This window comes from Ambystoma mexicanum, chromosome 8 (genome assembly GCF_040938575.1).
Source record: "Ambystoma mexicanum isolate Mex_15411 chromosome 8, UKY_AmexF1_1, whole genome shotgun sequence".
Classification (NCBI taxonomy): domain Eukaryota; kingdom Metazoa; phylum Chordata; class Amphibia; order Caudata; family Ambystomatidae; genus Ambystoma; species Ambystoma mexicanum.
This window is the reverse complement of record NC_090929.1, coordinates 1,194,036,592-1,194,054,457: the sequence shown is the minus strand read 5'-3', so window position 1 is coordinate 1,194,054,457 and position 17,866 is coordinate 1,194,036,592. Positions and strand designations below refer to the sequence as shown.

At 48.4% G+C, this 17,866-nt stretch overlaps 1 protein-coding gene across 2 annotated transcripts in view; it reads left to right on the top strand.

Moving 5' to 3' along the window:
- The first annotated feature begins 1,394 nt into the window (after nucleotides 1-1,394).
- PAPSS2 (3'-phosphoadenosine 5'-phosphosulfate synthase 2) overlaps nucleotides 1,395-17,866 on the top strand; it is a 321,644-nt gene continuing 305,172 nt past the window's right edge. For both annotated transcript variants that reach the window (XM_069611292.1, XM_069611291.1), the window contains exon 1: nucleotides 1,395-1,551. In XM_069611292.1, the coding sequence (XP_069467393.1) occupies nucleotides 1,534-1,551 (18 nt within the window). In that variant the 5' untranslated portion in view covers nucleotides 1,395-1,533. The remainder of the gene's footprint in view (nucleotides 1,552-17,866) is intronic.

Genomic DNA, 17,866 nt, shown 5'->3' with positions numbered 1-17,866 from the left:
TTATTACTACTAATATTGTGCTATCATTTTTAAATTGATTTCAGCAGAAGCATTATGTAACTAATATTACTGCTGCTACTAGAAGTATGATAAGCAATAATGCTAGTAATACTTGTACTACTATCTGCAGTACTATTATGAGCATGAATGTCAATAGCAATATAAACTACCAGTACTGAGGTGAATACCACCACCCTTATAGCCACGCCTAGTGCCGAGTACCAGCTACTATTAGTACTACTGCTGTTAGCAATGGGGTCGAGTAGGGGCCAGCAGAAGGTTCGGCGAGGGGGTCCGAGCGGTGCAAACGCGTTTGGCTTCCCAGACTCTCGGCAGTCTGGGCCGAGCAGCCCGCGGGAAAGAAGCGTGCAGTGCGATTCTCGGCAGGGAAATCATGCGGGAGCCCAGGCAAATGGAGAAGGTGGTTTAAGTGTTACTGTTCAAATAAACACATATTATAATTCATTTATCACAAACTAACACCATCTTAAGTTGTAAAATGCAGCATGCCTTCTGTGTGATATTGAGCATTCCTGCCTCCAAGCTATGAAGACCTACTGCAAACAAACGGGATCACTGCAGTTTCCAATGGAAACATAATCTTGAGAAAGGGGCACAGGGCACTAAATTCCGGCACTGTCCCCGCAAAACTGGGACGTCTGGTCACCCTACATCAACAACGTCCAATATCATGCAGCATCCCTTCAAATCCTCAGAAATGAGGCAGAGTCATTGAGCAGCCGGGAACACGACTTATTAAAAAGTGGGCCAATGTGAGAACTTCCTGCGGGGGTTGGGGTGGGACGGAGTGCTGGCACAAAGGTCGCCATGTCATTCCGGGTCCATCCTCTCAATCATCTCTGCGACTTGTCTGTAACTTGTATAGTAAATGAGCGACGCTCATGTGGGTGTTGCCAAGTGTGCCAGCGGCAGGTCATGGAAGTGTGCAAACAGAGGGGTAGGGACCAGTGGAGCAAAGGCTGCGAGTCATGTACTCTGCTGGGGAGGCGGGGGGATTGCGTGCAGTAGGTCAGGCTGTGGTGGGAGCGGCACTGGATCATTTGGTAGGGGGGGGCACTCTGATCACGGGTGCCTCATGCAGATCAGCCGGTGGTGGGGAGATCGGGCAGGTAGACGCCGGGCCGCAGGTAGAACAGCAGGGGAGGAACGCACGGCTGACAGGGACCGCGGGAGGACGGGCGCATGAAGGGGTGTGGGCGCAAGAGGTGGAAAACTCAGGGGCGCAGACCGCGGCCAGGCGGAGCATTAGAGGCGCCGCCCAGTCTCCACGCCGCCCTGCCCCTTTCCTGCCCGCTGTGACCAGCGCAACTCCGGCGAACTCTCTGCTGGAGTGCCGGCGGGACGGGCCGGGGGAGAGGGGCGGGGAGCTGGGCAGGGGGCCGGTCCAAGTATCTGCGACGTGTCTAGTCCAGAGCCCTTTTATACCGCCCTCCTCCCCGGTCCTAGCGACAGAGAGCAGCACTGTCGCACCCCCAGCCCTCTCCGCGCGCAGCACCGCATCCTCCGTCCACCATGTCCGAGAACAAGACGGTAGGCGAGCTTTATACAGTGCTGCGGCCCGAGGCCCTCCTGAGGCCAGGAGTGTTTGAATGAACGGCGTCGCCCCTAACTAAAAAGCTAACAGAAAGCCTTCGACTGGCCAACTTTCCGCCGCTTATTGCGAGTGATGCGATGAATGAGTGCTGGTGGCAGAGGCATGCCCGAGGGATGCAGGAGGTGCGTGCCCGCCGCGCACTCACCTCATCCCAGTCTGTTGAGGGCGATCTCAGTTTAGCCCCCAATGCCTCTCTTTTGGTTTCGACCTTTCTATTGTGGCAAGTTGGTTGCACCCAATGAGAGCCTTCGCACGTACCATGTACTCGAGGAAGAGCTTGCATCACACCAGCAGGGCTATCTGCTAAAATGTTGAAGTCCGATGCATGTTGCCCGCCCACTGTTAGCCCGAAGTCAGGCAACACGTTGATGCCCCAGTTCTGCTCGTTTCTGGTTCTGACCCATTTGGCTATTTTCTGGTTCAGGTATGCCGGGTCAGCTTCTACTCCAGAGTCCATAGAGCAGGGATAGAACAGAATCAGGGCCCGCTCTCCATCCCCGAACCATGCCCCTGGGAAGTCTAATACACATTGAATAGACCCAGAAGGGGAGGCCTGTCCAGTTCAAGCGGTGTCCTGTTTTTTTTTTTTTTTACCTGGCCTGCTTTCAGCTTTGTTTCGGGGTTTTGCATGTTGCGTTCCATTTACGGATCAGATTGTGGTCCTCTTCTGTGTGCAGATCTGGTCCAGGTGTTTTCTGGTTTGTGTTCTGGTTGCAGGTTTGCTTAACACTTTTTTTTGGTTACAGCAGTGTGTGCTTCTTTGTATAGCTGTGTCCCCTGGTTTGGTTCCGTTTCCGCTCAGTTTGTGGTGTGCAGCTGTGTACCAGCTGTGTTCTGGTTTCTGTACTGATTGCAGATGTGTTCCAGACGTTTTCTGGCTTCTGTACTGGTTGCAGCTTTGTGCCAGATGTTTTATAGCTTCTGTAGTGGTTGCAGCTTTGTTTCAGATGTGTTATGCCTTCTGTACTGATTGCAGCGTGTTCCAGATGTTTTCTGGTTTCTGCCCTGGTTGCAGCTTTGTTTCAGGTGTTTTCTGGCTTCTGTACGGGCTGCAGCTGTGTTCCAGATGTTTTCTGGCTTCTGTACCGGTTGCAGCTCTGTTCCAGACGATTTCTGGCATCTGTACGAGTTGCAGCTGTGTTCCAGATGTTTTCTGGCTTCTGTACTGGTTGCAGCTGTGTTCCAGATGTTTTCTTGCTTCTGTACTGGTTGCAGCTTTGTTTCAGATATTTTTTGGTCCGCTACTCTTTAGTGCTCAGCTTGATTTCCTGGTAAGTTTTCAGCTGAGTTCCAGGTGTTTTCAGTTTTACAGCTCTGTGCGTTTCTGTTTAATGCTGCCTTCTGAGTGTTCTGTTTACAGATGTGTTTGCAGCTTTACCCCAAGTGTCTTTGGCTTATGTCCAGGTTTCAGCTCTGTTCCTGGTGTTTTCTGACACTGTGTGCACCTTAGTTTGTGGTTCTGTTTTCCGCTTCTTCCTCCCCAGGTGTTCTGTTATTTTTTGCCGCTCTTTCCAAGGTGTTTGCCAGTTCTTACCCGCTCCCCAGCCTATTTTCATTCAGTCCCTCCGGTGTTCTGCTTACAGGTATTTTCCAGGTGCCTGCTTGCTGCCACGCTATTCTGGGTTTGTAGGTGGTACCCTGTGCCAGCAGCACTAGGGCTAAACCAAGTTATACTAGTGATGAGTTTCACGTTCTCAGCTGTTAGTTCAAGTCATGCCTCCTGACTGGACACTGGCACTCATCTTAACGGTCAGTGCAAGGTTGAGACACTGCACACTGCGATGAACATTGCAGTGCATACTCCTGTTTGCTATGATATGTGAGAGTAGGCCAAAAACATACTCTGGCTGCATGCAAATGAGCAAACGCGTGTTCCATAAATGGACCCGGGGTGTGCTCCACTAAGACCACTTGTAATGGGGGCGTGCTGCACAGGTCTCAATATGTCGGGGTCCTGTCTCACATTGAAATGCCGGTTCAAATTACATTTTTGTTTGAAATGCACTTGAGTGGAGAACAGTTTTTGCTTTTGTTAATAAATAACGATTATTACATGCACGCACAAGGGTTGCTTCAGAATTTACAAGGGTGCAGGATACCTACATCCTCAGGACAATTGGGGCTCATTACAAGTTCCCTGGTATCCCTGTGGTAATTTCAGCAAAGATACCGGAAAACTTCCCCTACTGTCTCCACCGCCTGACATCCCGGTATTACCGGGATATTCCAGGCAGCAGAGACGGCGGTAAATTCCCATTCTATGGAGTCAAATAGGATTCCATGGGATGGGAATACCAGAATGATCGGCACCGGTAGTGCTGGTGATTCCGGCATTTCTTTGCCGGTAGGGGCCTGATCAACCGGCAGGTCAGGCCTGCTGGTAGATTAGAGTCCCCATAAGCAAAATCAGGTTTCTTCCATCCGCTAAAATTGCTGGTGCCTGTACTACTGGCATTCTTACCGGACTGCGGTCCTCGTAATGACGCATGCTGACGGTTCAATTTCCTGGAATGGGCTGGTTCAGTTGTTCTCTCCGAAAATATGGTCAGAAAATGCCAGAGCTACATTTAGAGGTGTCTGGCAACATACCTAATAAGTCTGACCAGATGGAATTTGTTTGCTTGTACCTTTCATCCAGGCGATAGAGGTTTTTTCTCCATTAGATTGTTGGTGTGCTTCTTGCAATTGCTTATATATATATCCTGCTGAGTGCACAGTGCCTCTGAAAGGCCTCTTCAGTGTGTACTGTCGTGGAGGCTGTTGTACTACTAGATATTAGGCATGTCACAGGACATGCACTGAATGACGTGTGATATGCATACAATTTGGGATGAAGTACCCCCTTCTATACATTGTAAGCCTGCTGCAAGTCACAGAAGAGTTGTGTGACCAAAGAGAGGAACGAGAACAAAGGGCTAAAGACCAAACTCCTTCATAAGGTAATCCAAGGTAACTTGCCATAGGATAGATCTGGGGCAACGCACTCGTCTTGTAAGCAAGATGCGGAGCAACACAGGTTTAATACCCGTGTCCTTGCTTAGAAACCTATGGGTATTAGATACATATAATCGAAGTACAATCTGTTCGGGGGACAAAAAAGCACTAATATGTAGATTGTGCAGAAATAACAAAGTTTAAGCAGTTTAAAACAGTGCATGTAAACTTTGTTTTGCAGTTTAAAGTAAGTGATAACATACAGATGGAGTCTTGCTCTTCCGGGTTAAACTCCACCAGTGGACACAATAAACATACTATCATAAACAGTTAATTATCCAATAATGGCTGTAAACGTAAAGATATATTAGTAGAAAGGAATCTGAAAAGCTAGTCATCGCTTTAATTAAGTCTGTGCCGGCCCCAGGTCTGCCAGTGCCCTGTGTGAGATTTGTGCACCCCGCTGCACCCTCCCCAACATTCTGACAGCACTGCATCTCAGGGACGGTCTGAGTCAAGGGGCTACCAGATGTGTATTGGTCCATCACTAATCACCTAATCGCGGCAACAAATACAGAACTGCTGGGGGCTCTGTTCTGTTGTTCGGCTGAACGGAGCCCCCCTGCTGTTCTTGTAAAGGGCGCAACGTCATTCTTTAATAGGTGCAGGGGCAGACCGATACTTAAGTAACCTCCAGCGCAGTGTCATGTAGACTTAAGTTAAGTTTACTTAACTTTATTTGCTGCGCTGGGGGCGCCCTTGGGCGGCCGCGCACCCTGAGCGCACCTTGAGCCAGTCCTGAATTAAGTCATCCACCGGTAGCTTGATTTCTGTTCTGTGCTGGCTGAAGCAGCAGGCCTTAGGAAGGCATCACCCAACTGTAATAATTTATTACAGCAATGTTATTTTCCTCTTCAAGGGGAGTAGTGATATCACTATTATAGCATCCTAGGTCATGATTTGCATGCTTCTATATGGATATTGCAGGGTGCCATAGGAATAGGCTATGTGTTTGATATGTTGACCTTTCTGTTTTTTAGACCTCATAATCTTTGAAGGTGGGCTGCTCCTATAGAATTACAGGTTCAGTCCGTTCACTGTTTTCTTTTAGTGAGTCATAGAAATCAGCGCAGGGGACACAGTTTTGCAGCCATTTAGGCAGTGGCGACCCACTGGTCCATTCACCTTCCTAAACCCAACAATAAAGTTGTCACTTCCCAAATATGCTCGAAGATGAACAGAGGGAGTGTGAGCTGCCTACGTGCGAGGATGTGTGTTGGGGTCTTGTATGTGATCAGTCACAGTGGCAGAGATAACCTTCAGGGGACAATGCTGCCGCCTCTTGTAGAGTTTTTGGTCACTTCTACCACTTTGTTCTATCCCTTGCCAGCACATTTCATGGTACAACCTTTAAACACATAATTCTAGACTAGTTGCTTCACACAAATCAGTCAAGATTCACTTAGCACAGAAACCGGGGTGGGCGGGAGTGATGTGGGGGTTAGTCGTACACCAGGCCAGTGTATGAGCCCAATTGAGCTGAGGGAAAGCAGTGCCAGTTATTTAAAATGTTACTAGGGTATTGACTGTAGCAGCCATTTTAGTGGAGGGCGCAGTCTCTAAAATGTCTCAAAGTAACGCATCGTTGAGTTTTTAAATATCTTCTCTCGTTCTTGGTATATTGATTTTATGTTTTATAGCAGTGGTCCCGTGGGTTTATTGCTGCGCCTTACAGGCAATAAACATTACACGTGTGCTGTTTCTTAATATTGATTTGCTTGTTATGCCTAACCCACAATAAAAATATATGAGGAGTTTCGGGAGGATAGCAAAGGTGCAACGTGCTGCTTGCCTTGGAAGCAAGGTGACACAGAGCAACACAGGTTCGATCCCCAGGTCCGCGCTTAGAAACCGTGGGGTATTAAGCGTGTTATAAATAACCTATCATATCATAACACCTCTCATCCAAGGATCAAGTAGAAGGGTGTGAACGGCAAATCCTTATGTGTGCCTGTCTGATAGCCAGCCAGCATTGATAATTCATGCTTTCATCTTTTATAACGCGCCTAACACCGGAGTCTACTCTCTGAGAACAGGACCGGGATTCGAACTTGTGTTGCTCTGCTGTTGTCGTGCTTCCATTATAAACTCGAGGCACCTGAGCTATGCTCCCGGCCACCAACTTACCACCTTCCCTGCCTAGGCAGCGCTCTGCCATGGTCTCTTTAGCTGCTACCATCCAGGTAGTTTGTAATGGTTCTATGATGTTTGCTCGAGAAAATTTGCTGAAGGCTTATTTGTCCGCAATGTTTTTTTTACACATTTCCTCGCAACAGAAATGCAACCTCTGCACATCCCACTCCATAATTAAATACCTAAACCCAACCCCCATCTATATTTGCGAGGAAATGCGTTAAAAAAAGAAAACAAATGGGCATGCGAGGAAATGGGCTAGATCAGTCTGCAACATACGTAGTGCCCATCTTCTAAATGCTCTATTATCGAATCAGAGGTACCCTGTTTGGGTGCTATGCCCATTGCTTTTTGTACCACAGTGATGGGTGACATGCTCAACATACACACCAGCCAACACAATGGCAACCTGAGAGGTCAAGGCTGCAGTTCTACATCCAAAAGTGTTTTTCAATTACAAGATGTCATTGGAGGACTATCTGCGATTGCCACCAAATGAAGCCTTGCGTCCGGCGAGTGATATGATGCTCAGTTTTGTTAGTGATGGTCCTAGGCATAGCCCATATTAGTTCAGGAACTGAGATAAATGAAAGCAGACATTCTCATGCACGCTAGCCATCGCAACTGACAAGGTTATTGCAAAGAACTGATTACCAAAGTACATAACAGAGTTGAACTATATTGTAAGGATGTATTAGCCATGTTGAAATTGTGTGAGCTATTGGAGGAGGCGTGGAGTGCTGCTGTTTGGTGTCAGTATGGGGGTGTTATAGGCGTTGTATGTGTGTGGCATAGTTGGTTTTCATGTGGTATGTTTGCAGGGGTATGGAGGGTTTTAGTATGGCTAGTGGGAAAGAGAGTGCAATCCTCACGTCATCTGGTTAAGTCGCAGTCACGCAGGTCGCTTGTTTGGTTACTGAAACCCAATGGGCCGTGGTCAGCTATGTTTGGTCTCTTATTGACAATGGCCCATTGCTTGTGAGTTAGCTTGGCCTATTGAACAGCCATGTTTCTGTCTGCTTTCTTGAAGGTCAGTTATTGATCAATTGCAAGGGTCTGCAACCTTTGCTCGCCTAATGTTTTGGACTACAACTCCTATCAGTCCTAGCTAGCATAGTTAATGGTGGGGGATCATGGGATTTGTAGTGCAAAACATCTGCAGAGCTCCATGTTGCTGAGCCTAATGTGTTGTGTGTATTCTCTTGGTGGGTGGGTGGAGTTCCAGAGTTTCATTGAGATGCTTGAAAATGTGGATCCACTATATTTAATTTTCGAATAACGTTTGAGTTCAAGGCGTATGTCATTCCTAGACCTCAGGCTTCTGGTTGATCTGTATGCAAAGATCAGAGTAACAGTCCCTTAACCTTGCTTTGTATCCTTATTTGACCTACTGCCAGCAATAGTTTGCAAAACTTAATTGTGATGAGCAGTGCTACAGATATGGTGATCTGGTCACTGTTCTTTCTGTTCATGTTACACCGATCTACTCTCTACCTGATTCCCTGTAAGCATCAGTATGATGAGAAGAGGGTCCGTGCAAGCATTTCTCCCATGCCACACATTGGGAGACAACGTGGGCAATCGGTAGAAGCAGAACCACTTTGACAGCACGCACACTAAGTGTGCGCCTGTTACTAATACTATTACTAGTGGTTTGTGAAGTTCTCATTGGTGTTGCCTCATAGCACGAGGACTGTCTAAGAGTGTAGACCTGCACGGACTGGGTTTCTAGAGTGATGTGGGACACGTCATGCATTACAGATAACATTTCAGACTGATGTGCATATCAACAACTGCATGCTTTGGTTACACAGGCACCAACAACAGACTTCATAATGCGGACTCGGTAGGGTGCTGGGTCACTGTTTATGAGGCATGCTCATGAGGTCACATGTGGGGCATGCTCTCTGTTGCACAGGAGTGACATGAATGGAGTCTGGGGCAAATGTTCAGGAGAATCATACGCATGGAAATGCACGAGTCACGTGCAAGACCAAATGTCTTGCCATCTCAGCAAGAAATGTGTGGCAATTAACATCTCTTCAGAAACAGGGCAATAAAGGGATAAGGAACCATCCGACCAATTATGTGAAAGTAATAACATAATCAGCAGCCACAAGGGGCTGTTTGCAGCGCAAGAAGCGATGCTACACGTACAGTGGAATCAATGTAATGGGTCGCAATCAATGGAATGGGTACAAACAGGGGCCGTTCCCCAAAGAGCCAATAGATGGGCCGATCCAAGACATATATTGGGGAAATTTCATGAAGTGAAGAAAGTACCTAGAGTTGCCCATTAAGGCAGTACATTAAAATCATAGTTGGTGGTTGGTTCTTCTGCTGGGCCCTCTTCTCTGTCTCACTTCTGGACTTCCTCATTCTGGCCTCTGGATTTGGGCCCGTTACCCACACCTGTTTCTGTGGTGAAAAATCTCGGGATCAAGTTCTCCTCTTCTCTATCTAACTAGGCTCAGGTTAGTGGAGTCTGTCAGACCGTCCACCTTCAGTTACGAATCCTGCAAAATGTCCTGCCTTTTCTTCCGCCACATCTTCGGGCGCCGGTCGTTGCGGCTCTTGTTTTGAGCCGCATCGACTACTTTAACTCCCTTTTTCTAGCTCAACCGCTCTACTTTACTGGGGGCCTTCGTCTTCTTCAGAACCAGGCCGCTCGGTGGCTACTGCCACTCCTTATGGGGCCCATATCTCCACTGTGCTCTGTTCACAGCACTGGCTGACCGTATCCAGGCGCATCTCATTCAAGTCGCGCAGTGTTGTGCACCAGGTGTTCTATGGCGTGGGCGTGGAGGAGCTCCGGGACAAGTTTCCTCCTTATTGGCCCGCTCGTGCCCCGCGCTCCCAGAACTCATCCCGGTTTTGCCTGGCCAGATTTGGTGGCCACTCTTTCTACTTTGCCACAGCTAGGATGTGGAACTCCCTACCACCGACTCTTAGGGGTATGGAAAACCATCTCTAGCTTAGGCGTCTGTTAAAAACCTATCTGTTCTAGTTCTTTCTATTTGCGGCCTCTTTCATTCTGTTGGTATCTTTAGCGCCAAATTGCCTTGGGTGTTCGTGCGCTGTACAAGTTTATGTAACATAACATAACATAACATAGTTACTTTAAATCGTGAATCTCACTTGTTTTTTTTTTTTTTTAACTGCAGCCTTTTGGTATGAATCTGCCCCTATCTTCTTTGTGACGTGTTTTTGATTTCTATGAATTACTTTTTAGGGTGTTCCAGGTAGAGTGCGTCGATGTGCTTCCCAGAAATAGTGTTTTGGTTCAGTCCATGAGAGTGTTCCACCGCTCAGGGGATAGAAGGGGGGACTGCGTATGCCAGTGCCTCTTGAACGGCCAGAGTTCAATCATGGCTCCGCCGGCGGGAGAGCGCACGTGTTCCTCGGCACACCAATAGCTGCCCACCGGCCTGTAACCACCAGCGGCAGAAAATTGGCACCTCTGATCGCAAGCGCAACAAAGGCAGTGTGTCTCAGTGCACCGATCAGAATGGGCAATGCTGCATGGGCATCCCACAAGCGAGGCAGGGTAACTGCTGTTACCATCGGCAGCTGGGAGAGGGGCAGCCCCAACCCCCCGCGCCTGCTCCTCTCCTTCCCCCCAGCTACGGAGACACACAGTCTCGGCAGCACAAAAGCCACAGAAGGGTAAGGTGCGAACAGTCATCGCACCCTTCCTCCAAACAGCAAGGTGCTAAGTGCCATAAGGAAACAACCATCAGGCAGGGCACAGGTTCCAAGATCTGCCCCCACCAGGGGGTCAGACAGTCGGCTATCCGGCCGGGGGCTGCGACAACAGCAGCCCCCACCAAATACACAACAAAGACCCAGGGCCTCCCTGGGTCCTATAAATGAGAGCAGCATGCTCAGAGTAAACACAATCTGTTTGTGGACCCTGAACGGGGACCCAAGCAAACAGGAGGTTCACTGTTTACTCAGTGTCTTCCAAATCTTCTTGCTTCTTTAGCAATTCTTGAAGTTCGCTGTACATCGCAGTGTCTTTTTCCTTCCTGAACATTGTACTGTTCAAAGCAATTGCAATGCAGCTTTAACGAAGGAAGAAGCGGCAACCGAATGGCCAGCGCGGACGCTGTCAACTTCAACATTTTCGAGCAGCGAGCGTGTCCAATACACAACAAACAAAGATGCATGCTGCGGAATCATCCCCAAAAACCAGTGCGAACGAAGGAGAAGTGGCACTCGAACAGCACGGCGCGGACGGCTTCCGATTCAACACTTTACAGGTGAGCCACCGCACTCCGGCTACAAGGGAGGAAAAATAGACATTTATGTCCAAAAGAGATACATTTTATTACAGTGGACCGGAACCCCCGCGTTATAAGGCAGACGGGGCAGGATAACACAAGCCAATTTTAAACTGGGCAGTGTCACAAACCAGCTTGGGAGCTCGTCTTTGTTTGACAGCCACGCAGAGCTGACGAACACAGTTCCAAGCTCGGCGGGCCCAAAGACTGCAGATTTAAAATAGTTTCTGTAATGTTGCAGGGCGACCTCACAGCAAAACCAATTATTTAAATCCAGTAAATCAAGCCTGGGGGCTGCCCAATTTTCTGAAACCCGGGCAAGAAGACACCAGTCAACAGTTACCCAGCAAGGGCAACAAATAGAACAGGCGCAAAGAACTTGCCGATAACATCCGTTTAACTCCGTGATAAAAACCCTTTTTCTTTTTTCCTATAGCAGGCATAGAAAAACATGGGGCCCAAACGGAAAACACGGGCACCCCCAACACCGGCGCAGAAGCCCAAATCACCACAATTGCTAGCAGCCACTGAAGCGGCAGAGCACTAAGGATGGGCATGGGTTAGAGAAAACATGTACGGCCTACCCAGGGAAGGAATTACCAGCCCACCCAGCCAGGAGGAGGTTTCTGCACCATTAAAAAGGAGAAAAATATCCGAAGACGCCAGAAAAGGTACCAAAAAATTGTCAAAATTATGCGAGAATATAGCGGAATTACAGCAACTAATGGTAGAAATAAGGGGGAAACAGACGCCGCCCACAAGGGAACCTGGGGCCTCGAACCCCTCCATCACAATAGAACCTACTATAACGGTTGTCAACCCACCCATAACACTACCGATAGCAATCCCGCCACAACAAGTAGAGCAGTTGCCAATAGCGCCCACAGCTATAAATACAACAGCTTCCACAACTCCAGCAACTGACCCAACAGGTGCCCTAAAAGCATGGACAACGCCGGGCACAGACAACACGGGCGCGACAGGGGCACCCGGCAGCAATACAACTGACATTGTAACAATCTGTAATGCACAATTAGAACAAAAAATGAAATCTTTCCAAACAGAGATATTAAATAGATACAAAAGATGCCTGGCATGGAACATTGATACCACAATCAAAGAAGCCATATGGGCCAAAGAATTTATAGAAATCTTTTCCTTAATAGACGCACAGCGCAAAGGAAAAGACGCTTTCAGAGACCCCAAGAAAATAGAAGAAAAAGCTATTGCCAGAAACGCCCAGGTCGAACAAAACTGGGACAACTGGTTACAGGCTTTTGCCATCTTAGCAACAATATATGAAGAAACATTCCCCATGGATGGTAGGAAGATCTGGGCATACGTTGATAAAATAAGGGAAGTAAAAGTAACACAGAGGGGGAAGACATGGCTTGCATACGACATCAGATTTAGGAGGAGCATGTCAGAAAGGCCGGCCATTGAGTGGGATGAAGTCCAGAACGATTTATAGAGCCTCAATGCCGAACCCCCCCAGGAAGAAGATACCATACATTCTTCTTCCAAAAGTAGCAAAAATTCACAAGTAAGCAAATCCCATGACAATGATAAATCCAAAAAAGGGGAGCAGCCCTTTCGGAGGAACCAGTCTTGGGCGGCGAAAAATAATGCCCACAGACAGAACAAACAGCAGGCTGTCAAATCCAACATCCCATGCAGAAATTTTGAGAAAAAACAGTGTACATGGGGCAAAGAATGCTGGTACAAACACGCCTGCACAAACTGTAACGGCGACCATGCAGCAAGCAACTGCACCAGACTACCAGCCAAGAAAGAATGATATCCCAGTTTTAGAACCAGGACTAACGCCCATCAACCCGGGCAATTTCAGGGACGCCCTAAACAGCTACCCCGACAAGGAAACCAGCAGGATAATATCGCAGGGTTTCACCAAAGGGTTTTTCATCCCATTTAAGGGCACTGGGTCACAACACATCCCGATGAACCTAAAGTCAGCCAGGGACAACCCCCAGATAGTAGAAACCAAAATCAAGAGAGAACTGCAACTGGGCAGGGTAGCAGGTCCCTGGGACACCATGCCCCTACAGGACTATTTAATATCTCCACTAGGACTGGTCCCCAAAAAAGAACCCGGAAAAATGAGACAAATTCACCACCTATCCTACCCAAAAGGCCAGTCTTTAAACAATGGCATCCCACACACAGAATCCGCTGTATCTTACACGCATTTCCAACAAGCGTTAAGGCTCATACAAGAGTGCGGCAGTAACACCTTGATGGCTAAACTGGACATCAAATCTGCTTTTAGACTCTTGCCTGTCCACCCAGAGTCTCAGCAGTGGCTAGGTTTCACTTTTAACAACAATTTCTACGTAGATAGATGCCTCCCCATGGGGTGCGCAGTATCCTGTGCACTATTTGAGCAATTCAGCTCCTTTTTTCAATGGGCTTTCCTAAAGCAGAGACCAGGGACAAAAATAGGTCATTACCTAGACGATTTCATGGTCATAGGGCCACCAAATTCCGAGGAATGCGGCCAGGCTTTAGCAAAACTGGAGCACATGGCCGCGCAGTGGGGAATTCCCCTAGCGAAGGAAAAAAAACACCAAACCAGACACAAACATAGTTTTTCTGGGCATCGAAATAGACTCAGCAAAGGGGCTCTGCAGAATCCCCAAAACAAAAATATCAGAACTCCTGGCTAAAATAGAAAACCTGAAAATGAGAGAAAAGGGGACTGTAAAGGAAATACAATCCTTAGCAGGCAGCCTCAATTTCGCATCCAAAATAATACCTCAAGGGAGGATATTTTCCAGAAGCCTGGAGTTCAAAATCAAATCACTCACCAAACCACACTTGCATATCCGGCTAGGCAGAGAGGTGAAACAGGACCTGGAAACATGGGGAAAATTCCTCAGAGATTTCAACGGGTCTTTACTTTGGCGAACGCCTTTAAATACCCAGCCAAACAGGGTCCTATACACCGACGCAGCTGGGAGCAAGGGGTTTGGAGCCATACTAGACTCTGAATGGGTGGCAGGACACTGGCCCAACTCATGGCAAGCAGCAGGGTGGACAGGAAACATCACCCTGCTAGAAATATTCCCCATCTGGCTAACAGTACACATCTGGGGCAGGCGACTAGCGAATACGGAACTTTTGATCTGGTGCGATAACATGGCGGTAGTGGGCTCCATAAACAGAAGGTCTACGAAATGCCCTCTAGTACTAAAAGTATTACGCGCCATTACAACAGTCACACTACAAATGAACGTTGTACTCAAAGCCAAGCACATTTCAGGGGCAGATAATAACATTGCTGATGCCTTATCTCGTTTCCAATGGACAAGATACCGAGAGCTAGCGCCGCACGCCCAAGAACAGATGATGCCAATACCAGCAGAATGCTGGGCAATAATGGGAAGACAAGAATAACGGCATCAACGCCAAAGAGCACAGGCCGGGATGCCCAACGAAAACCAGGCACTTCTAAAACGGGTGCCAACAACACATTGGCATCAACGCCAGCACCAGAGAGTGCAGGCCGGGATGACCAATACAAAGCAGGCACCTCAAAAACAGGTGCTAACAACACATTGGCATCAACGCCAGCACCAGAGAGTGCAGGCCGGGATGACCAATACAAAGCAGGCACCTCTAAAACGGGTGGAAACAACACATTGGCATCAACGCCAGCACCAGAGAGTGCAGGCCGGGATGACCAACACAAAGCAGGCACCTCTAAAAGGGGTGCCAGCAACACATTGGCATCAACGCCAGCGCCAGAGAGCCCAGGCCAGGATGCCCAACAGAAATCAGGCACAACAACAACGGGTGCCAACAACCTCACAGGCTTCCTAACAGAGATGGCAGAGAGGGCGGTGGCAAGCACCACTGCAGCACAATACAGTATTTAAGGCCACAGGTGTAAACCACGTAGAACTTATAATGATTAAAGATATAGAAGTATTTTTAAAATGGCCCGGGAACAAGGTTTCAAAAGGGATTGGGCAAAAAGACACCTGGTGGCAATTTCATACTTTACGAAAATATGGGGCGATTCAGACCCCACCCAGAACGCCCTCATCTCTTACGCAACGAAGGGATGGGGCAGAATAGAGGGTCCGCAAGTGGACACCCGCCGACCCCTTGATTTCAGCAAACTGGTGCAGATAGCAAGCCATTTAGAAGCCATATGTTGGCACCCATACGAGATAATGTTATTTAAAACAGCTTTTTTCCTAGCCTATTTCGGGGCTTTCCGGGTAGGAGAACTCATCGCTTCCAGCACCAAGGCCACAAACGGCCTGGGTGTCATGGAAATCAGGGTGAGGCAGGAGAGTGTTAACATAGAAATGCAACAGTCAAAAACGGGTGCAAAAAGAACCATCAATATTTATTGCATCGATGAGGCAACAAACTGCCCGGTTTGCATCACCAACCTCTATTACGCGCAACGACCCAAAGTAGGGGGGAGTTTTTTAATCCACAAGGATGCATCGGCCCTAAGCCGCTACCAAGCCGCTACCAAGGAGTGCTGATAAAAGCAATCAGCAGAGCAGGGTGGGATCCCAAACAATTCAGCACTCATTCATTCAGGATAGGTGCCGCCACTGCAGCATGGCAAGGAGGTTTAGCACCCCAACTACTAAAAAACATAGGGGGATGGAAGTCAGACTGTTATAAAAGATATATCAGACCAAAATTGATATAGCCTTCCGCCCTAAACATTTTCTTTCTTTTCCCCACCTCCCACCTCCCACCACCACAGAAACAACAGGCGAATCGAGGACCACACTACGATCAGCATGGATAGTTGGCCACTCATTCGTTTTCAGGACAGGCAGATGGGCAGAAGAGACCAAAGAAGGGCCACCTTTCAGAAACACCATTACTTCATGGTGGGGATACAGAGGCCTACGCTGGGCTGACGTCCACGAAATACTAGCAGAACTCGTGGCATACAGGGACCCCCCAGAATTCCTGATCATCCATCTAGGGGGCAACAATCTAGTTAACACAGCTAGACGCATCCTATGCGAAGTAATCTGCTCCTCCATAGCCGGCATCTCGGACAACTGGAGGGGGACGGAAATATACTTCTCAGCCTATCTTACCAAGAAACAAATGGTTAGGTGCCAACTGCTACAAATCTATAGACATATCCAGAAGAAAACTGAATGGGACGATAGAGAGATTCTGTATGACAAGAGGACTGGGTTTCATAAAACACCCAGCCATTACACTAGGCAACCCAGACCTTTTCTCCATGATGGCACCCATCTGTCTAGCCAGGGCATGGAGCATTTCTTTCGGGAAATCAATACAACTCTTGCTCACAGGGGCTGTCTCTAGGGCATACTCTTGGGGGAACACGGTCAGCCGGGAACCTGCCCGTGTGTGGCGGCCCGGGTTCGAGGGGGTAACCTCAGGACCTGGTGCCCAAAAGTATGATACCATCATGATATGTGATATTGTTATTGTCATAACCCATATCTGTACAATAAAATTCTACAGCCTTTTATTGCTAACACTTGAAACAATTTGTGAGCCTATCATTATGGGTGAGGGTTTGGGTTTCGGCCATTACTAATGCATGCATATGGGTTCAGCAGTTATGGGCAATGCTGCATGGGCATCCCACAAGCGAGGCAGGGTAACTGCTGCTACCATCGGCAGCTGGGAGAGGGGCAGCCCCAACCCCCCGCACCTGCTCCTCTCCTTCCCCCCAGCTACGGAGACACGCAGTCTCGGCAGCACAAAATCCACGGAAGGTTAAGGTGCGAACAGTCATCGCACCCTTCCTCCAAACAGCAAGGTGCTAAGCGCCATAAGGAAACAACCATCAGGCAGGGCCCAGGTTCAAAGATCTGCCCCCACCAGGGGGTCAGACAGTCGGCTATCCGGCCGGGGTCTGCGACAACAGCAGCCCCCACCACATACACAACAAAGACCCAGGGCCTCCCTGGGTCATATAAATGAGAGCAGCATGCTCAGAGTAAACACAATCTGTTTGTGGACCCTGAACGGGGACCCAAGCAAACAGGAGGTTCACTGTTCACTCAGTGTCTTCCAAATCTTCTTGCTTCTTTACCACAGAACCCACCCAACCTACAAAAAGGGGAGAAGAACAAAAAGAAGTATAAGGCATTGTACGGTGCCCACAACAAGTCGTGGGACACAAGAAGGCGGCACGGGTCCGAGGGGGTAACCTCAGGACCCGGTGCCCAAAAGTATGATACCATCATGATATGTGATATTGTTATTGCCATAACCCATATCTGTACAATAAAATCCTACGGCCTTTTATTGCCAACACTTGAAACAAGTTGTGAGCCTATCATTATGGGTGAGGGTTTGGGTTTCGGCCATTACTAATGCATGCATATGGATTCAGCAGTTATGAGTACACTCTCTGAATCTACCATTGCCAAGGCCGTAGCTGCTGACCAGGCCAGCAGCTAAGGAGAGGACATTCCGGCACTCTGGTCTATAAACATCACAAGAGAATCCTGTGGACCTGACATTCACTGCTGCAGGGGTGAGCACTGCCTACCGATCCAGCACTGCTCCATGGGCAATTCCTTCTGATCTGACCAGCAGTGCTGTGTGTGCAATGCCTTCTCATCTGGCCAGCACTGCAATATGCGCTATCCCATCTGATCTGGCCAGCACTGCTATATGCGCTATCCCATCGTTCTGGCCAGTACTGCTATATGTACAATCTCGTCTGATCTGCCCAGCACTGCAAAATGCGCTATCCCATCTGATCTGGCCAGCACTGCTATATGCGCTATCCCTTCTTATCTGGCCAGCACTGCAAAATGCGCTATCCCATCTGATCTGGCCAGCACTGCTATAT